The sequence below is a fragment of the Pezoporus flaviventris genome, unplaced genomic scaffold (genome assembly GCF_033815535.1).
Source record: "Pezoporus flaviventris isolate CSIRO_AGI_PZ_B2104156 unplaced genomic scaffold, CSIRO_AGI_Pfla_v1 ptg000036l, whole genome shotgun sequence".
Classification (NCBI taxonomy): domain Eukaryota; kingdom Metazoa; phylum Chordata; class Aves; order Psittaciformes; family Psittacidae; genus Pezoporus; species Pezoporus flaviventris.
The window spans coordinates 11,951,515-11,974,280 of record NW_026892584.1 but is presented as its reverse complement, the minus strand read 5'-3'; the positions used below and the strand labels follow the sequence as shown (position 1 = coordinate 11,974,280).

General features: G+C 39.6%; 1 protein-coding gene across 13 annotated transcripts in view; it reads left to right on the top strand.

Moving 5' to 3' along the window:
• Positions 1-7,910: 7,910 nt before the first annotated feature.
• The window catches only part of BRSK2 (BR serine/threonine kinase 2), a 325,812-nt gene continuing 310,956 nt past the window's right edge, over positions 7,911-22,766 (top strand). For 8 of the 13 annotated variants that reach the window (XM_061463126.1, XM_061463122.1, XM_061463124.1 and 5 more), the window contains exon 1: positions 7,915-8,386. In XM_061463126.1, coding sequence (XP_061319110.1) covers positions 8,293-8,386 — 94 coding nt within the window. In that variant the 5' untranslated portion in view covers positions 7,915-8,292. Of the gene's footprint in view, positions 8,387-22,766 lie in introns of all 13 variants that reach the window. The other 5 variants (XM_061463119.1, XM_061463120.1, XM_061463132.1 and 2 more) reach the window with 3 other exon arrangements.

Sequence of the window (22,766 nt, the reverse complement as noted above, 5' to 3'; positions counted from 1 at the left end):
GACAAATTACCCAGCAGCATAACATATACAACCTTAAGCTGCATGACAAAAGCCCACGAAGGAGCTTAGAGGGGCAATATAACAGGAGGGAGGTACCAAATAATACCCTGAAGGCCTATTCCCAGACCCATCACAAGGGCCATCAACAGAAGCCCACATAAGCACAGGAACTGAAACCAAGGAATCTCCCATCAGCTTTTAGACTAGGGCTCACTGCTTAGGGGTGGGACACATTACAGGATGCAAGGGAAAAACAGTTCTGGATTTCACAGGACTAATTATGGGATGCTTATGTGGAGGAACCAAAGGTGGAGAAAGGGAGAGACGTTTAGGTGATTTGGCAAGGGACAGGAGTGAGAAAATAATAGTAATTTTTTGCAAAAAAATTAGTAGGTAAATAAAAGGGCTGGTTAGATATACATAGTTGGCTAGTCAGAATACATGTGTATCTATGCCCTGCGCCTGAACAGCACAGTCTGTCCTGTGTTCTTATTAAACTCTTTTCTAATTCTTTCCTGGGTGAGGGGTCTCTTTCTGTGTGCATATGTGTATGGGGGTGTGAGTCCAGCAGCTGGAGACATCACAGGCTGAAGAGCCTGTGTGTCTGTGGTGCAGTGACTGATCAAGCATGGGTGTGCGAGTGAGTGTGTGTGTGATCACTAGCAAAGATCAAGTCAGATCGGCTGCTGAAGTGACATCAGAGTAAGGAGATGAGGGAGTTTCTATGGGCTAGCTCCAGATGAGAAAGCATTTATATATCTCCAAAGATGAGAGCACTGGGGAAGCAGGGGGAAGTGGGGTACTGGCCTCACTGGCAGGTGCCAGCAACTGAGCAGACTGGGATGAGGGGGCAGCTACTGCGAAGAGTGACTGTGAGTCATGTTGCAGGAGGTATCCACCTTGTGCATATTCATATATATTCTCATTAATAGACTTCCATTCTGCTCAGACAGAGAGGGAAGCAGGATAAGGCCATCATTGCTTCCTATTCCCATGAGTGCTCTGGGTGTCTGCCTAGGAATTGTGCATCCAGCCATGTATATATGTACTCCATATTTAACTCAAACTGTGCCTCTTAGCTTCCTCTGGTAGATGTTCTTCTGTGGTCTAGAGAATTAATATTTTTACTTGCTAATCCCAGTTTTAAGCTACTTGAAAGCTCTGTAGAGAAATGCAGGGATATTCTAGGATGTCAACTGAATGTTCCAGTAAACCATCTGTGACAAAATTCTAGAAAATTTACTTTATTTAGTGTATTTGACATCATATAACTTCACTGCATATTGTTAGAGTGCCCACAAAACATCCATGATAGCTGCTAATATGTGCTTAACAGTCCTTTCTTTATGATATAGTCCAACAGCTTGTGATCAGGCTGCACATGCATTTTGTGGCAGAAGCTGAATGAAAGGAATTGCTCTACAACAGAAAAGCACAGCCAAAAACTGTGTTTCTGTTTTCACATACCTATTTTTTATGCCTTCACCACGAAATGTTCTGGTCTCTCAGCTCTGCAGTTTCTAGGCTTCCTGAGCAGTCACCTTGCAGCTGGAACCAATACATAGAGCTGCAGGTTTTCAAGAGTGGTACCTCACTCAATTTTCTTTACTTTTTGAGGGTTCTTGAGCACTGATCAATAGATGCTATTTGTCTTCTGAGAAGCATGCATATAATCTGAGGAGATAGCTGGCCACATGTTCTAGTGTCAAATTTTTAAGGGCAGACAGAAACAAGCTCATGGAAAAATAAATCTGTTGAGGACTAAGGCATACACAGAAACAACAATCTGAAAAACAGTTGGGTCCTGAGAGAGTTCTGCAGGGAAGAATAACATACACTTGACCTGGACTTATTCTTCCCTGCATTTGTGTTTACAGGCACTGCTGGAGACACAATATTAGGGTAGATGGACACTTGATCTGACAACACAACACAGACATCCTGTGGTCTCCGGTACCTCAAAGACAGGTCAGTTACTACATATCAATCCTCACCCTGAAATGTCTGACTGCTTTCAAGTTTGGTTTCCATCAAGACCTAGTCAAAAGCTTCACACATTGAACCTATGGAGATGTCTGTATATCCATATTCTTATGAAATACAAAGTTCAGTGTATGAAAAGTCTTCAGACAGAGGTTTTCATATTGTCTTATTAAGTTGGAAAAAGCTTTATCTTTCTTAATAGTTTAATAACTCTCTGAGGCAGAGGTAAGGACAGCAGCAAGCTTGAGAAAAGGACTAATATTTGTAAAGTGACGAAGACAGTCCACAGTACAGGGGAATTAATACTGTGAAAGAAGTTCTCTATTTTGTTAATAAACATTTTAAAATATTTTACCTTAATTCAGGTTGAAGCAAAGATGACATGTAGATGACAAGCTAACAGTTCATTCTTCTGGGCGAGCTGTAAAAATGATGTACTAGAATATACAGAATGCCAAGAATCCAAATAGCAAAATAAATAATAACAACAACAGAAAAATCTCCAAAGTGTCTATCTAAATACTATCACAGTATACCTCTGCTGAGCGACGTGGACCAGTTTAGGAGCTACTAATGTGGGAGTCTTTGTGGAAGCATTGTTTTCCAGTAACTAGCATTAACTAGTTCAAGTTACTCAGCACTTGCTGCATAACAGAAAAGTGTCTGAACTCTGAGGCTGTTCTAAAAATTTGAAACACCATCCACTTACTGAAAAGCCATTCTTCCTTTTCTTAGGGTGTACCTCTGCTTCTTAGAAAGATGGCAGATATCTAACGCAAAGGGGACAAATTCTCAATTTTAGACAGTTAGCATCTGTTTGGAGATATTGCAGATTGATAACATTATCCTCAATCTAGGTATTACCAGTTTTCCAGCAGCACTGATGCCTAAATGTCCCTCTGTCCTGGGTTAAGCAGTAGCAGTCGTTAGTAGCTGGTGCAGTGCTGTGTTTTTGACTCTCAGCCTGGGAACAGCGCTGATAACACCAATGTTTTTAGATGCTGCTCAGTAATGTTTAGTGTGACCAAGGACTTTCTGAGTCTCATGCTCTGCCAGGGAGGAGGGGAAGCCGGGAGGAAGCAGAGACAGGACACATGACCCAAACTAACCAAAGAGGTACTCCATACCACAGCACATCATGCCCAGTATATAAACTGGGGGCAGTTACCCAGAAGGGTTAGATCACTGCTTGGTTGGGCTGGGTATCAGTTGGTGAGTGGTGAGCAGTTGTATTCTCTTCCCTTGTTATTTCCCTTATCATTATTATTATTGGTGGTAGTAGTAGTGATTTGTGTTATACCTTAGTTACTGGACTGCTCTTATCTCAACTGGTGGGAGTTACATTCTTTCGATTCTCCTCCCCATCCTTCCGGAAGTGGAGGGAGGAAGAGGGGGATGAGTGAGCTAACGGCTGCGTGGTTTCTGAGTTTAAACCACGACACCCTCAAATACCTGGCTCAGTTTATTATGGAGTATCTATACAAGAAGGTTAATTCATAGAATCCTAGAATGGTTTGGGTTGGAAGGGATGTTAAAGATCACCTAGTTCCAACACCCTGCCATGGGCAGGCACACCTTCTGGTAGGTCAGGTTGCTCAAGGCTCCATCCAGCCTGCCCTTAATCACTTCCAGGGATACCCAAAATATGTTATTCCCAACATTACTTATCGAAGGGTTATCATGTGTTCATGGGTATGTGGATGTAACATATGGTTCAGGTTGTGATAATGTAACATAAATATTATGTTCATTAATTATCATTATTCATATTTGCCCTAGCAGGGTAAATATGAATATTTTTGTCCTGTTTATCTGTAATATGTCCTTATCATTGGTACTAGTTATTAGGTTATTCTAGTTGGAGACAAACTCCTAGTTTATATGAACTCTTCTTACCACAAGACTACTATTGATTCATTCCATCTTAATTAAACAAATTTATTGGTGCCTTTTCTTGGAAGCCTTACACTTCCTGTTTTTCATTATTAACTCCACAAATATATTCAATTGAACAAGTAAAAAATATTTATTAAAATGTCCTGATGGACTTTTCCTTTCCTGTTCTTCCAGCTTCTTGCATCATTTCATGCTCAATCTTGACCCTTAAAAATCTCATGGGAATAAAAAAGACAACCGCAATTGTCTAAGAAAGTGAATAAACATGAGGACTTTCATTAGACACAACCTAGTGTTAATGGGAGTGGATGAAAAAAGCCAAAATATGCAAATAATTTTGCTTTGTCATAGAAGTATGATAAAACTGAGCAGCATTCTAGATCTTTTTTTATGCACTCCTTACTCAAGCAGAACTTCTGCTGGCATCTGTGTTGAGTCCTTCCTGAGTAAAATTTCTGGGATTTTGTCTCTTAATGAGAACAATGAAACAAAAAGATGGTGCCAATACACTAACTATATACTTAAGCTTACACTGCCTGTTCATTTAAGAACAAGATGATACAGAATAAGGTCAGGGGAAATCATCCTATATTCATCCCCAAAGATATCTGATATATCCAATGACAGCAGGACCCTGTTTATTCAAAACACTTTTGGAACATCAAAACATTTGGATAAACAGGGCTTCAAATAATTGAGGGAGTTATTGTATAAGTAATTCACACCAGGGGGACATAACCTAGATTCAAAGGAGTTCCAGATCAAAGGGGTACAGATAAATGGGATTTTTCTCCATATGAAATAATAAAATAAACAGCATTTGATAATTCAGGAATCAAGAAGCGTCCAAACATTTTTTTTTTCCCCAAAAATACTTTATGATGAAAGGTCAAAATTGTTGCAATAAGCCATACAGAAGAATGTCACTGTGAAATCAAAATAACTACATGAGACCAAAAGGTGTGAGTTTGGGTGTTTTTGAGCATGTATACATGTATACATGTGTGTGTGTGCCTTGTTCATGGTGGGCTTTGTTCTATTTCTTTTAAACTCACCAATCTTTCAGTCAGTATCATGTAAAGTTTATGAAGTTCCTTGATCTTATTCTAGCCATACACAGATCTTCAACTTCTGCCATATTTTGTGGTGGAAGGTGGGGATTTGTAACATCTGTGGCTCTGCAACTCATTTTCCCCAATGCCCAACAGAAGCAAACTATGAAATATACAAGTTTAGTCTTGGATGGCCAATACTATGTGATTGTTCACCTTTCTATTACTATAATGGCCCAGATATGGTTTATCTGCATACAGACAAAATCTCCTAATAAACGTCCTTTAAAATACAGATTTTGGAATTTAAGAAGAGGTTAAGCGTAAAGATCTATGCTGATACTCACCCCCTGCACCGTTAACATGGCAGGATGGATAATTTGCTAATTTAGAAGAATAAATGGCCTTTGCCTTTGTCTGAAAGCTATGCTCACATTCCCATAATTCAGTATTGCTCCTTACTGTCTGTGTAAGGACCTTTAATAGTGGTGGTGGCAGCAGAGAAGACAGACTCAACATTTAAAGGGGAGTTAAAGGTCTAAAAATATGACACATTCTGGTTCCACCCCAACACCTGATTTCTGTGGCTAAAAGCCCAGCCAGGAGATGCTTCTCCTGCCACCCTGCCTCACGTCAAACAGCCCCATCACAACTCGCTAGCCTTAGAGAAAGGAGGATCCCAAATGGATGGTGTGTGGAAGGTGCCTTCTGCCTGATGTTTCAGAGCCACTTTTACAGCCATCTCAAGACACACCGGATTGTCCTGCCGAATCCCCCCTTGATGTTTCTGGGCCTGGTAGTTGGGTGTTTGAGCCCTCAGGTCTGTCAGCACTGCCATTATCCAGGTCCTGCACCTAGAGCATGTTTACCCGGTGCCGGGGCAGGCAGTGCCTCACCCCTCGCCATGGAGCAGGTCTCCCAGTCCTGCCAGCCGCCCGTTTGGCCGCCGACCCTAACTCCCTGCCCTGTCCCTCTCCACAGGGTGCAACCCCCTCAGCCCCAGGCTCCCCACCCCACTTTTGGCGGGAAGAGCGGTGTCGCGCCGCCACGATCTCGCCGACGCTGCCAGCAGAGCCCGCTGCTTCCTCTCTCCTTCCCCATCCTGTCCCGCGGCTACATCGGGGGCTGTAGAGTAGAAGGGATGAAAGGACGGTGTGGGGAAGTGCCGACTCGGTTGTTGGCGTCGTTTTCCTCAACTGCTTTTCCTCCCTCCTCGATGAGGAGCTACGGGCTCAGATGTGTGAGACGACGCACCGCGGCTCTCGAGGGGAGAGGGGTGGGAGCGTGATGAAAGGGTGAAAGAGGAACAGCTGTTGGGCTTGCAGTAAGGTAGGGGAAGAATGGTGCTTGAATGAAACGTTTGGGGGAAGCAGCTTGGAGAAATGGCAGTTTGATGTTGAGTTTAGTAGGGGCAGAAAGTAAACACCTGTGAGGGTTGGAGGGAACACAGGTTGCCGTTGGAAAAACGTAGAGGCAACCCTCTCAGCAGAGCAGTCTGAGTGTGTGGTCGCAAGGAGAAAGGGGAGCAGGAACGGTTTGAGGCGTTTTGGAGCTTGCTGGCAGGTTGCTGCAGCGCACAGTCTGGAAGTGAGTAAAGATGAGTCGTAAAGAGCAAAGCAGGGAGAGGTTAAAACAGGTGTTGAGGTTTTGTTTCCTGAGGAGACAGCAGGATACCTTTGAATTGGTTTAAGGTTTCAGTTCACTGGCGTGGTTTCCTCTTGCCTCCTCATCATGTTAACTCCTCTGCAACCTGTTGGGTAGAGTTGTGTTGTCTGTGATGCACGTAAAGAACCAATTTCTAGTTTTATTCCAGTTTTCATCAGCAGCTGCTATTTGTAGATACAGGTATTGAAAAAAGGTAGATTTTGCTCTTTAAAAAAAAAACAGTCTGAAATAGTACTTTCTCTCAATGAACAACAGGTAATGATAAGGCCTTGTACAAGTTGTACCCTCTCTTCACTCTGCCTTTCTTTTATATGCTTGTCAAGGCTTCCTTCTCTGACTTCTTGCTCTGTGTTGTGTCTCAGTTACAATTTGACAAGAATATCTTGACCAGTTCTCTGGAATGGAGCAGAGAAGAGAATATAAAACCAGAACTCAAGTGATGTACTGGTTTCATCTTGATAGCCCTGGACTCTGACTGAAACTGATGTACTTTTTGAATTCCGGACCATACACAGGCTTGTGCATAACATATTAGCATAGTCCACATTTCATCCAACTCCTTAAGCTCTGAAGGTTAAATACAGGCATAAGTACTTGGACAGAAAAGGTGGAAGTTTTCTTATGCTGCTAGTATAGGGACTGTGGATCTGGTAATCAGTTCCCATTACTATCTAATCCCTGGATTTTCTACTGTCTGTCTAATTAAGATAGTGGCCATGCCATTTTTTGCTGCTTATCTAAAGATCTGAACTCTATTTGCTCCAATCAAACTCAAAAGCAAGTCTGTCATCAAATTAGTGGTTATAGGATTGGCCCTGTCTTTTTCCTACCTTTTTTCTCTTTGCCTTGCTCCCCCTCTTCCCCCCCCCCCCCCCAAAAAAAAAAAAAGAAAAAAGAAAAAAAGTTTCTTTTTAAATGGTAAACCTCATGGAAGAAGTAGGTTCTTCAGAATCTAATAGAATCAATTAATTTTTCAGGTTCATTTTCAGAAGTAAGGTTTTTTTGTTTTGTGGGGTTTGTTTATTTTTTCTGTTTTCTGCCACAATCTCAGCTTTTCTTTAATACTCTGGAAGTATAGCTGCATAATGGAGTATACTTCAGAGGAAAAAAGTATTTTTTGTTCTTAAAATAATATACACATTAAACTATACTTAATTATGACTTATTAATAAATTGATAAACGTAGGTGTTTGCTATTGCATTGATCACGATGCTCTGTGGCAGGCAGAGGCAGTAATTGCTGCTGATGGGGAAGAAAAGGTAGTGGAAGGAGGCGGGGAGAAGGGGGTGACAGATGAGGAGATTGGCTGCTTTTAATGTCAATCACAGCTGCGTGCTCCGGCTCTTCCGCTGCTCTGGCTCTGGCTCTCCCTTGAATAGCTCGTAGAGGGAGCAAGGCGTGCGGAGCTTGGATCACCAGCATCATGCTCCTTGGGCTTGGATCGGAGATCCCCCTCTTTGAACATTAAAATAACTCATTCGTCCATCAACGTCCCAGGCAGACCCAGCGAGAAAGCACGCACGTGAGAGGAAAGAGGAGGAAGAGAAAAACCTGCAACCAAGTGGACTAAAGCAAAGAAAAAAAAAAAGAGTGCTTTGCTTGCACAGCTGCAGAGTGGGAATTTAAAGAACTGCAGAGAGAGAAATTCCATCTCATCAGCACATACACGTTGCAGAATTACAGATCCAGGTAGAAATGACATCAACAGGAAAAGAAGGAAGCGGAGCTCAACATGCACAATATGTTGGACCCTATCGTTTGGAGAAAACCTTAGGAAAAGGACAGACAGGTTGGTTCTTTTGCAGCAGCACTGGCGCTAGCGGGAAGATGCTGTAGCAGCCAGTGAGATGTTGGGGATGGGATATATGAGGGTTTAGGTTTTCCCATTTGCTGTTTTAGTGGAGGTAATATTCATATGGGATTTTTGCCTTTATTTATTCTTTCTTTTCTTCATTTTTCCCTTTCCCTAAAAAGAAAAAGAGTAGCCCAGGATGCTTTATGTTCATTACTCCTGCTAATGGGTGTTGTTCTGATGACAGCCGGAGTGCATGCAGAGGAAAAATTAGATGAATAGATGCTCTGCTGGTGGTGAATTTTCACATCAATTTCTTCACTGCCCTACTTAGGAGCATTTTCTTTTTAATCAAATTATATTGAAATTAAAGGTTCACAGCCTGTAGTACCAAGGAGGTGGTGGTAGTGGGGGAGTCACCAGCAGTATTTCATGACATCATGATTGAAAAGGGTGTAGTCCTTAAGGTGCAGTTGGGGGGTTGGAAATATGTACAGTATGTCTGTGGCACTGACTGCTGTGGGTATTTAGCAAATATGGATGGATGGGCTGGTGGTTTTTGTGGGTAGGGTCAGAAATAAAAGAAAAATAGAGGATTGGTAGCAGAATTCATTTTGGTTATGCTGTGTTTTTGTAGGAGGGATTGGGGGGAGGGGAGATTATTTAATTATTTTTCTTAAAGCTTGTTTATGAAACTTGCCCCCAGCAGATTTTCCTGAATGGAACAATGGTAAGAAATATTAAAAAGAGGAAGCAGTGGAGGGTATTAGCAGAGAGCAGATGCTTCTGCCCTACATGACATAATTAGATCTCTTAAATGCATTCAAGATCTGGACTTACTGTTGCTTGCTTGGATAGCATATTCACTTCAAGGGCAGGGGAGCATTGATTGGAAGAAAAACCCTAAAAATAAGCCCAAATGTCTTCCTTTATTTATTTATTTATTTATTTATTTAATTTTTTAGTAACAGGTGCAATAAACAATGGCATCTGGCAAATTCAGTGGGTCAGGAGCCCCCCAGAAATCGATTAAGATTTGAGATTATAATTTAGGGAAAGGGGAAGATCAGCCATATCAGCCATAGGGGGGCTTCTTTGGGCATGTGGGTGTTAAGTGTTGTTCATTATGAGTGGACAATAAAACATGATGCATTGTGGTGTATATATATATGTATTTTTTTTTTTTAATAACCCAGCCGAGCTTTGCCCATCTGTTGTCTAAAGGATTTAATAGGCGTTTCCATTCCCAGCTGCTGCCTCTCCTTTGCCTGCTTCCTCACTGCTCTGCATGGCAGCAGCTCTGCAGTCCGCAATTTTCTTAGGGACACAGTCAAAATCCAGATCTTTCTCTGAAAGAAGCAATGCTCTTCTGAGATGATTGATTATACACCCCCCCCCCCCCCCCCCCCCCCATCCTTCCCCTCCTCTTCACAACCCCATAGCAACCATTCGGAGACATGGATGAAGATGACACTGTCTTCTAGTGAAAGTGACTTTTTTTTTCTTTTTTTTTTCCCGAAATCTCTTCTGTGTATCAGCTGCTAAAAGGTAGCTGCCTGTCAGTGTTTTGGTTACCACCTTTATTGTTTGCAGAGCTCAATAAGCCCTTACTTCTACAGCTGTATTCTTACTAAAATTTGGTCTGATAATGAAAATACCAAAAAATAGCAGTGTATTGCTAACAAAACTGCCCTATTTCTCCTGGTAATCCTTTCCTGGATTGTCCAGGTGATCAAAGAGCCAGCTGTACATGACAAATCCATTTTTGTCTTTATCACTATTTCCTATTTTCTTTCTCTCACCTTCTGGGCACCCCTCCCTCCCCTTTAAAGACAATTGTGTCTGAGATTCCTGAAAATACAGCTACGTTAACCTTTTGCTCCATGTCTCATAGCCTGATGTTGTGGTTGTAAAGGGTTATCTGCAGCTTTGGTTATTTTTTTTCCTCTCTACTAATCTTCCTATCTTCCTCCTAAGTGATTAGAGACGTGGGGGTGGAGGGAGAAGGAGAGGATGTATTTAGGGGCTTGCTGCTGTTGGCCTCTGCAGTTATTCAACCAGCTGGACAAGGTTGAAAGTTTCCTTTTGCAGTTTTACCATATAACTGATCTTTATAGAGATTTCTCTGCTGTTTGCACACATGAATGCACATAAGATGCACAATGCATGGTGTCACAGAAACTGGGGGGGGGGGGGAGGAGGAGGAGGAAGAGAAATCTTAAAGTAGCTGATGTCAGTCTGTCTTCCTTGCTATACCCGCCCTTGATAAATGGAATAATGCACTGAGGTAAAATCTAACTCTGTTTTAAACATACGTGGCTAAATATGGAAAGATGCATTCTGGTCTTCTCGCGTTTTCTGTGCTAATCGCATTTGGGAGCTTGCAGAATGGCATGAACAGTGTGTGGTACGTAGAGCTAGTCCTCATCCTGCTTGTTTTGGATGGTAAGCAAGCAACCTGCAGCATTTTAGAGAGAGGACAAGTGCAGTGTGAAGACCTGATTCACCACACGTATGTTCTTGTGTCTAAAAAGTTATAAGTACAAAGGTGTTTGGCTTGCAGTGGCATATGGCTGAAGAAAATAGTGGTTGTAATCATTCCTTTAGAGCTTGGAAGATTAGGAGGTGATGATTTGGAATATCCCCTTTTCCCCCCATCTCCCGAAGGTATGAGGAGGAGTGAGAAATAAAATCTGGCAACACGTAATGATGAATGGAAAGAAAGCATTAAATTGTGTTGCTAAGTCCCATCCATTTTAAAGTGATCTTCATATCAGTTTTTATTTTGAGTGAAAAATTCTTGACTCTATAAAGTTATATCAGGTCGACAGGTCTAGCTTTGCTCTGAGACACATCAGTATCATGCAAATGTATTAATCACTCTTAGCTGCTTTTTACTGTGATCAAAAGAAGGGGGTTTTGGGCAGGGGTGTGAGTTAATAGTTCAGGGCAGACTTAGGGTGTCACGGAGGGAGAACTTAATGGTAAGTAGAACTCTCACTGGCTTTCTCTCTGTGAAGTTCTCACTGATTGACACTTTGATAGCTGAAGAAAAGTGTTTACCAATAGCAGCCTACTGGCCCCTGCAAAGAGGTCCAGTTGCCATATCTGGGACATTCATGGAACCTGGTGACATCTGGCTGTGGGTGGGCAAAACTGATGCAGAAGTGCCTTCAGTCCAAATTGGTGGATAATGACCATTGTTCAAAGTGTTGATTAGGAAAAAAAAAAAGGGCTATGGAAAGTGTGTCCTGAGTGCACACCTGGGCTGGTGCATCAGTCAAGCTTGCTGAGGGTGACTGGTGACACAGAGAGAGAATTAGGGCTTCTTAGGCAGAGATGGTGAAAAAGGGCTACATGGGACAGTGCTGAAAAGTGTCTGTGCTTAGGTCTCTGCTGGTAGTGGGAATGATACAGGAATGAAGGGAAGTTATTTTTAATAACACGGCATAACATATAATCTGACTACTACAATAAGATGGTTTGCTTTTGTAATAAGTTGAATTCAGAGCACCTCTTGTCTATCAGCTGGAGGAATAGCTCATGGAAATCTCTTTGAATGGTTTTGCAAGAATACATGAAGCAGCATAATCTTAACTGTTGTACTAAAAGAATTATACAGAACTGTCAGTGCAAAAGCTCATTACTATATGTATATACAAGTATGTGTGGAAAGGTTTTTTTATCCAATTTTTCTGTAGTTAATTATAGGAGGTTTTCATTGTAATTAACAGTAATGAGCAAAGGATGTGTGTCATGTTACAATAACACATATGGAAACAGTGCCTCAAGAAACCCCAGTCGTACCTGATTATGAAGCGCTGTTTTACTTCTAGATTAGAGGTTTATCTCCATTTGTCACTAATTCTGTGTGAAATCACCTTCTTGCGTATTCCTTGCTTTTTAATTATTACTTTTTTTAATTTCTTAAATATCTATCTTCATGTTTTTCTTTGGGCCTCATTAAACCGTTTCATCCTTGAACCTCTGATGATTAATTCAGATTTTCTGTAGTGAATATTTATTAATGAACGCAAAGATGAGGAACTGAAGTTTTTCTTGTGAAGGGCTTCAGCATTTTGGAGGGTTTTCTTGTGTTTTCATGTGATAGTCACCATATAGGCTTCAGCACCATTGTTTGCTATGGCATCAATTCAGTGTCCAGTAGAAATTACTGAAATGCTGCTTTGTCCACAAGCAATAGATATTGGCTCTAAGTGGGAGTTGCCCTGTTCACTTTGAGATAAACTTGATGAAAAATTCATGTTGCTGATCCATTTGTCTTGTTTCTTTCATTCTGTTTTAAGCCCAGTTCTGCAGACATACAATGTAAAGAATATTGCTTGAAACTCACAGCACTTTCACCTTTGCAAAAAGTGTAGGGGGTCCCTTTGCTGGATTGTGTAACATGTAACTTATAGCTATATTGGGGTATAATGTTAATTATGTATGAGCCATCAGTGAGGTGTTCAGCAGTATGCTATTGGGTTATGTAAGGAACCAAAAATGATTAGATTTGGGTCTTAGTGAATTTAATAGCCTTTAATTCAGTGAGAGCTTAACCAGGATGTTTCTTAATGGCCTTAACCACCTGTTTCCATGACACTGGCAGGAACAAATTTATTAATTTTTTATCTGTCTGTCAATTTTGGTTGAAATTAAAGCTTTAGCTCTGTTCTGTGATTCTATTCAAGGAGTGTTTCGTAGACAATATGACCTCAGAAGCCTGGTTTCCCTAGGTAAGTTTGCTACACAAAGTATATCCTTTTCATTCATACTGCTACAGTTTTTTCAGTCCGTCCCAGTGTGTTGGATCTAGAGAGAATCTAAGGAGTCTAGCTTTATTCTATTTAGTTGTCTAGATGAAATTTTCATTACAGAGGTGTAAATCATTATTGTAAATCATTATTGTAATTTCCCCATGGCCTTTTTAAACAAAAAACAAACCAGTATATATTCTATTCATGTTTTCATGTATGTTTTTTACTTTCCTTAAAAAAATTTTTTTCAAAATAGTGAATCCATACCCTTTGTCATTATAGTCTGTGAAGACTTAGATGGTTATTTAGTAATCATAGAAGTAAAATACTGCAAGCGATACTGTGGAGAGTAGAAGTCTTAAGAATGAAATTTTGCCAAGAAAGGTTATGTCATAGTGATGTCGACTTAATGGATTTTCAAGTAATGATTATGAATTTTGAGGGATTTGGTCTTTCTTAACTTTATATACACCTTTGGTCTGATTGTTCAAAAGTATTGTTTGCCTTCAAAAGTACTGCATTACTAACTGAAGTGAACTAGGATCACCATGCCACATATCTGAACTGCAGAGCACAGGCATCTCTGTATTGCACAGTTCTGATATCCCTTTCAGGACTTTTAACCCTTTGTTTGTTTGTTTTTAAAGCAAATTCCTATTTGCTAACTACAGTGAAAAGGATTTTTAGCTCTATCCTTCTGGAAACTTTGTGGAAGCATACTATTAGTCTTTTACCCCAATATCATAGCAGAATTATTGTGAACTTATTGAAAATTCAACTAGACTCTGAATGATTGTTTTCTGTTGTAAAGCACAGTAAGCTTTCTTACCCAAGAGTTTCTAAAATTCAGATACTGTCAAATGAGCAGTACTGTATGACTGTTTATATATCTATGTTTCAGACGCAAGTGGTAACTATAGGAGCAGTAATTTCACACACAGAGTTCTTGTACTGCTCCAGAACTCTTCTGGTTTTCATCATCATTCTGATGTCATTTTGTGCTGCTGCAGTAAGAAGGACTGTGTTAGTATGAGAGAGGTTGCAGAAATCAAAAAAGCTTCTCAGTAGAATTCACCTCTTGGCAAGAATTCTTTCTGGTCTCTGAAAAATCTATGCATCCATGAGAAGAGCAGTTGTCAGAATTGAGTGGATCCGCCAGTGTATGTTTTGGATTCTCCAACATTGCAATACTTTTCAGTATACCATAATTTTACTCCAAACATTACATTTTGGAAAGTCTTCAATATTGTATGCTTTAGAGAGTGAAACATTAATTGCAATTGTGATAATAAATATTGACATCCACTTCAAAATTAGTAGGTAAATAATATATAACAAATGTAGGTGGTTAAAGAATTCCAGCTTTCAGAAGAAATTTGAAAGGAAATGAGGAATTTGGAAATAATGCCCTCTGAAGTAAGAGATATCGCATGAGGAATGTATTATGCATATAGGAAAATAGTCAAAATAACAAGAGGTGGAAGCCTGAGTATAGATTTCTGTGAAGGCAAAGGCAGAGACATAAATGAATGCTCAAGGAATGCTCCTTTTCAAATGTGAGATACTGTAAATTGCCTTTGTGAAGTTGGTCTGGGTTTGAAGTTGAGCTAACTTAAGCAGAAAGATCAACAAGCCTGTGATAACTAAGTAAGGGTGGCATGTGTTGTATATTGTGGGTTGTTTTATTAAGAAATATCTTAAAAAAGAATAAATTGATTTTATTTTAAACAAACCTAAGATGTTTACCAATCCTACTCATTGATGCTGTTGTTTTTCTACTAATGGAATATGAGATGGTTCCATTTTCATTTCATTCATACACAGTACTGTGTTTCTACAAAACATTCACAATGATCTGTAGAGTAACATGAATAATTGTAAATAGTGTTCTTATGAACAGTTTTCATCTTCAGTGTCTGTAAGTACAGAGTGATTTCCTTTAAGTCCTTCTTTCTTTTTTTCCAGATTTTTCTGGGCAACAACTATTTTATTACCTTTCAACAGCTGTCTTTACCTCACTTACCAATTAGTTGCACTTAAACATTATTCAAAGATTTAAACTGTATTCTTGAATGTTGTCTGGATATGTTGCATAAGAGTGTTACGTTCTACTTGGACAGTTGTGTGAACACTTCCAACATAAAAGTTTACAAGTGCAAACTGAAAATTAAGTTTTCCTGGACAGTGCGTATGATTTCCATGAGCAGCCTTTCCTGGAAGATGTGAAGCTTTCTAGAAAGGGTTTTTTTTTTTTTTTTTAAAGGTACACAAATACAACCAAATCAGACTTACTTAATTTCAAATGCATGTGTTTAGAGCATATTAATAGTACTTTTCCAGTTCTGTTTGACTTGTTCTACATTTTGAGTAGGAATATAACATTTTTTACTAATTCCTGTAAGTCTGTTTACAGACTAGAAACATTCCTGATAAAATTCTGGTAAAAGCTACATAAAAAATTTCACCCCAAAATACTTTTTTCATTGCTTCATAGGTTTTGAAAATTGGGTTCAAATGGAATTTAGGTGGAACAACAGAAATTGTATTGGTTCCTTTCATACAAGTGTATTACTCACTATTGATGTAGCTGCAAGCATTTTTTTCTTGAATGCGCCATTTATGGCAGAGATGCCTGTGAGATAGGAATATACTGTTCCTTTTGCAATGACCTTGGGGTTTTAAAGGCTAATAAATGAAAGTGTAGCATGAGACTGAGGATAAAGAGCAATATTGACAAGAAAGGTAAATTACAGTGTTTAAACAAATCCAGGTACATTCTCTTGCAAATGATACTGCTGCCTTCATAGTAGTGCAGGGTAACCCTCAGGATGGTGCAGTTAGCTGATGGATAGTTATTCAGTGCTGGAGTGGGTGGAACAGAATACCTACCTTGAATTGTAAGCTTGCTCAGTTTTTAGTTTGTGAGAATTATATCCTGAAGGCCACAAAGATCATTGTCAAGTGACATAAACTGAAGTAGTCCTAAAGCTGCCCTAAATAGCTCTTTCATAAAGTGCTAATGGCTGACCTTACTGTTTTGCACCCCTTGGCTGTGCCAGGCAGTTTCTGCCTTTTAGACTTCCGCTGTTCCTGCTCTGGCTTCCTTGCATAAAGATTGGTGTATAATTAACAAGAAATTAAAAAAATTCTTTTCCTCTTCAAATAAACTTTTATAATCTGGGATAGTGGAGAGTATGAGGTTAGACTGGAAGGGACTGTTCCTTGTGTAGCTCACCACTGATAGATGCCTTCTGTTCAGTTTCTTAGCTAACAATAATCAGTGATTTTATAATTAAGGAGTTTGGGGAAAAGAAAGAAAAAAAAGTAGATAATTTGCCAGTTACTGACAAAAGGAGATTATTGCTGGCAAAAGCTTTGTTCCAAGAGTTGTACCATCAACTGACAGTAAATGGGTGCAGGGTGCAAGGAGGGGATTCAGGAAAGAGGGGTTTCAGGAAAGAAGCCAGCATTAAGTGGCTTAGAGTGTACAAGTACTATAATTTTTTCTTTTTTTGTTTTAGTGTTCCAACACTATGTGAGAATTACAGGCATGATCTTTCCAGTGAAGTGCTTAACTTAAAAGAAAAAGGAAAAAAAAATAGGAAAAAAGAAAGAGAACTGTTTTCAAGCATCCATTTAGTAAGTGCTCTTCTGGCTGCCTGCTTCTTTCAAAACAATATACTCTCTTTATAGCCTGAGGCTTTTGCAATTTTGATTTACTATCTTTTGCAGTATATGCTTAACATGGGAGAAAAAACCCGTGTGATAATGTTTATATTTGTTAATAATGTCTACAATATGTATGTATTATCAACCTCTGCTTTTGCAGTGTCATCCCTTTGTGTGTTCAGCTTTATGTGTCATAAGCTGACTGCCCTTGTCATTTAGCTATTAAAAGGACTATTGACTGGAACAAAAATAATGGAGGAGCTGGTTTCTGGGAGAAGCAAGCTTGGTCTGGACCAAAAAGATGTTAATTTTCTACTATCTGTCTCAAGCCTACTGTTAGAGTAGACTTTCTGAAGAGTCCACTAGAGGGGAGAAACTTTTTTGCTGTAGTCCTGTTTTGCCTCGTTGAAATGGTAGGAGTTGAAAACATGGCAAGGCAAAGGATCCTGATTGAAGGGTATGTCTACCTTGCGATCAGAGGTGAAACACAAGCACTGGTGGGTAACACTGTTACTCCTGGCACATGCAACAGTGAAAATAGGGCAGTGCAGGCTGTGTGAGGATTGGCGAAGCATGTTTCTGCTTCAGTCTGCTAAAGGTTGAGCAGCGGTCCTTCACCTGCAGATGAGAACGTACCAGGTCTTCATATTCACCCAGAAGGGAATGTTGATGGAATTGCTTGGCTCTTTACCTTCTTTCACTCTTTCCTAATCATTCTATGTGTGGCTAGTGGTGCAGACACTAGATTTCTACAGAAATACTCTTGGAAAAGTGATTGTTTTGTTGCTTTGGTCCAGAATGAGATGCATTGTAGATCAGGCTTGCAATGTTGGCTCACCTACCCTGTGAGGAAGAGGGACCAACAGTAAGATGAGCTGGTGAGGTATTCTTTCCTTTTTTTTTTTTTTTTAATGTTTGTTAAAAAAAAAAAGAAAATATCCATGTTTTGCTCTGATAAAGTCTGAGCTAACCTAACACAGGACTTTGCTAAGACTACCATTTTATTGCATTTGGATTAAAACACAAGTTTAAATAGGAAAAGAAGACTTAACATTCCATATCTTTGTGGTATGAAATGCACTATGTAAGGTGTTTAAAATTTTTTCATGCCTTTGTTGATTGTTTGCCAGCAGAGTGTTGGGTTACTCATCATACCAGCTCTTCCCCCTGGGTAAGTTTCATTCAGTGACTGCATGAATTCTTTTTAATTACTGTGACCTGTCCCTAAGATTAAGGAATGGATTTGATTTAGAGTTTTACCTTACTTGAAGCTCTTCATTTCTCCCAGTACTTTATTCCAAAGCTCTCATCTTATTTTCAGGTTGTAAATGGTGGGTAGCTTGGCTGTCTTGTTGAGATGACCTTCTGTCAGCAGGTACAAGATTGGCCTGGAGTTTTCCTTTTGAATTTCTGGTCATCTGTTTTTTAGTTCGATGTTCTTTTGGGGAGTTGGTTTTGGTTTGTGGGGTGTTTTTGTTTGGTTTATATTTTTTTCAAATGTCAAAGTTACCTTGCCTTTTCAAACTGGAAACTGATTGAAGAATTGGTATCCTTATCCAGAGGATGCTAGACAGGTATTTCATTCTTGCTACCTCTGCAGTCTCCTACAGCAAATTAATGAAGACTAGAAAGTTATTATCAGAAAACCTTTGGGAATGTTGCAGTTCCAGGACTGAACCCCTTAATCATTTCAGCCCTATTTAAATAGGGTGATAGTTACTGCTAGAAGAGCAGGTAGAAATACTCTAAGCAAGAAAATAGCCTACATCTAAATAAGTGATAATTTATTCTTAGAGATGTGGCTTGGGTGTTTGTTTTTTTTTTTTTAACTGTATGGTCATGGTAGACTGAAAAATAAAGTAGTTCTGTGTTTTTCTCCCACTTCTTATTAGATGCACTGTCTTTGGAAACTTAACACTGGTGCACTGTGTGAGAATGCACTTGGGGAATTATTTTCTCATATATATGTTTTGTCTTTCATGTGTCTTGCCTAGGTTGTGAACTGAGAGGAAAGATAATTCATGTTACATTATCTGCATATAATCCTTTTCATGCTAAGATACTAAACTCACTTGGGCTTTTGTGTGTGCATATATGAGAGATTGGGATTGCTGGAATCCTGCTACCCTTCAGATACTGCTCTTACTTTAAGACTCTTACACAAAAGTTAGGAGGAAAAAGTGGTGCTAAACCACACTGTGATTCCTTAGTGCTGGGGGAATCCCCAGCTAGCTTGATAGGCTGTGTTCCTGCCTACTTCCTGCTGCTGAAGGGAAGATGGGGACTGGAACTTGGTCCTTTCTATTTGAAAGCTGAGCTCAGTGATTAGGGAGCGTGGAACGAAGGGAGCCCTCTCGGCATTTCCTCACTGTATCCATTTTGGTACAGTGGCAGCATTTGAAGTAGTCCTTTCATGCAGAAAGCTGAGAGGAAGGCTGAGAGCTGCTTGTGTGTTTGCAATGCCTGTCTCTACAAAAATCGTCACCAAAGACAAAGCCATGTATTATATTACAACTTGGCAATGACACAAGTGCTATAGCCCTATTAAATGTGGGCTTTTTTTTTTGTTGTTGTTGTTGTTGAGAAGACGTGGCTGTGAGTTGTACAGCTTTTAAGGTTCCTTATACTTTGTGAGCACCAGCCTTAAAACAGCTTTTTCCATTAGCTTTTGAAAGTATTTAAATATACGATTCCTTCCCTCCCTCCCATCTTCTCACTCATTTGGATTAGTAAAGCTCAATTAAAATCACTAATCATCACCAACAAAGAGAGATCTCTCCTGGTGTTTCTGGGGTTTGTCCTATGCTCCTTTTCTTTGGGGTTTGTGGTTTATTTCATTGCTTGTATTTGTGAAATCACATCTTCTTGCTTCTGGTTGTTTCCCGATTGTGCTGAAGGCATTACTTAATTAAATTCCCCACTCAGTTATATCTGTGCAATACCAGTGATTTCGAGGCCTTGAACAAGTTTATATGGGAGGGGAGTTCGACCCATGAGCAAGTTTCTCATTTACGGTAGCAGAGGCAGACCTCTGGCAGTCTTCTAGTTAAGAGCAGCCTAGGAATGCATCTCCTCTGCGATGAATATTTAAGCAAATTAGAGCACAGAGTGGAATGATACTGTAAATGAATTAATTTCAAATTGAAAATACAGGTCCAGCATTTTATAAATTACTGTCTTTCATCCTTAAAGCAGAAGGCTGTCTGCTCAGCTAACAGACATGTTAAAGCCTGCAAATGTTTTAATATATTTAGCAGCAATTCTTCTCTAGTATTCCAGACATGCGTATATTGAAACCACCTGACCAGTTAGCATTAAGCTTCAGGATGTAGAAAATGTCCTTTATTAGGGCTGTGTCCTTGCTAGGGAGAGTAACCACCGGACTACTACCATGGTTGGGACAGTTGCCATGTTGTTACCAGCTGGCTCTTCCTGCTTGGAAGAAATATTGCAAAAATAGGCATGGTTTCTGGGTCTGTGTTGTAATGCTGTCATCACTGTTACTCTTATTGCCATTGAATCATGTGGACTGCTTCTAAAGAATTCATAAAAAGTGTGGTTAGAAGAGCAAACTTAATCTCATGTTTACTGTTCAAGTGTCTACACTACTGTAAATTTCTGAAGAGTGCACTAGAGGGGAGAAACTTGTTTGCTGTAAGCCTTTTTTGCCTCATTGAAATGATGGGAGTTGAAAACATGGCCAGGCAAAGGATCCAGATTGAAGGGTATGTCTACCTTGCAATCAGAGGTGAAACACAAGCACTTGTGGGTAACACTGTTACTCCTGGCACATGCAACAGTGAAAATAGGGCAGTGCAGGCTGTGTGAAGGTTGGAGAAGCATGCCAGAGCAGTTAAGAACCTTAATCTGTGTTGAAGTCCAGGTTTGCCCATCTCTACCTGATAATTTACTTGTACCAGTTGTGCTGTTGCTCTGCTCTCTTGGTAAACTTTGCACCTCCTACAAATCAATATAGTATGTCAGATGTGGATGAGTATTTATATGTGTAGTGCACTGTATGCTTTGTGTAGCTATGATTTCATGTCAAGCTTTTTTTTTTGTGGATGCAGAATAACAATCTTGCGATTGATGCTGTAGAGTTCTAATTTGGATGTGAAAGATTATTCTGTACTCTCAAGGCTTGTTGGATTAAAGGTACTCAACTCCTCAAAGGATTGGGTCCCTATTTGTACTCTGATAGTCTCTAAAATGCTACAGAGACCTAGCCAGGCCATTTCTTGGGGGAAGAGTAGTAGAGACATATACAATACAGGCTCTGTTCATCTAATTGTGCAGTTGTAAGGCAGATTATACAGAAAAAACTATGTCGTCTTCACTGGCCCTAAGAGGCTCAGCCATTGACTTGGGGTGGAGCCTTTGGCAAGTTTATTTATCTTTTTCTATTTTTTTTTTTCCTTCCCATGATGCTCTGTTGTAAAATTATGATAAATCTCAACTTCCTTTTTGTGACTGGCATGATTAGCCAGTAAGTACTGGTAGCTTTTTAAGAAATAAAAGGCAACATGGAAAGGCCTGGGATAACCCTACTGTTCAGGCCTAGTGATTTTTTTTGTTTGTTTGTTTGTTTGTTTGTTTTTCTTTTTCACTAGTGTCCATTTTTGCTAGCTTCATTTTATTTAATGTACCTCTGTAGATTTTCATCTCCTGAGGAGACTGGACCATACAGCTTGGTCTGTCCAGGTGATGATACCTTTTCATGCTGTATTTGTCTTCGATAGATTTTCCCTTTGATTATTCTAATATAGAAACATAAATGCTGAAATCTTTGTGGCTGCAGTTTAAAACTGAAATTGCTTTAACTATCTAATAAAATAGAAAAATTGCTTTGATGTTTCCATTCTGACAATTTGTGCCTATGCTGACTTGTGTTGTTTTTTTGCTTAGGACATTTGTCCCTCATCTCTCAAACAAAATGTCACTGAGTAAAACAGTGTTTGTATGATGCTGTGTGTTCTACTTACAAAAGATTTATAACTTGGTCACTTTTATTTATGCTTCTGTGGAGCTGGTAGAATTATACTGCAGTGTTAAAATGCAGCAGTTTCATTTTCCTGCAGGCAGCAGCCCTCTGGTGGTGTGGGCTTTTTCTTTCTTTTTCCTAAGTCATCTTTGCAACTTCTGACAGACTGATAGAGAGGCATTTAAAAATGCCTCAAATTAAGCTGTCCTATAGTCCTTATATATCCACTGTTTTCATTTTGAATCCTCACCTCATCAGCACCCCTACCTAAATTTGGAAGTGGAATTTAAAAGGCAAAGCAAGGTTAATAAATGCACTCAATTGATAATACCAACAGTCTTATTTGGTAAAATGATATTTACCAAATGCTATTTCAGTAGGTTTCAGCTTCCAGAACTATTGCCTGGAAAGGTCGGAGTGAAGTGGGTGGTGAGGCTAATGGGTTATTCTAAAGACTAGCTGAATTGTTAGGAATGCAGGCATTTCTGAGGAGGCTGCTGATGAGCTTGAGAATTTAGAACATTCTTTGGTATTTCAAGGGATGACCTTACTAGTCTGTTATATGAGCATTAATGATAGTTAGTATTGCAAGTTACTGCCTGGAAAACATATTTTGGCTAATGGGGAAAGAAAATCTTCTCATCAGTGCCCTAGGAGTGACATTTACCCTTTTGGTAGTAGGAGATTTACATATCACTTGAGTCCCACTTAAGACCGATTTTTGAAGTACTAAGTTATGTACTGGGAGGTAAAAGTGGGAGTTCACAAAGTAGATAAAATATTAGTCCTTACTATTTTTGAGATGGTAAGCCAGAGTTACATGCTAATGTTTCTGAAATTATTAAGTCGGTGCCAGGGATGCATTTGGCTTGTTTCCTTTTCAGGACTACAGTAAATGTCAAAATCATGCTGTATCTGCAAGTACTTTACTGCATAAATACTCTGTCTTGTAGGAAGACATTCAATT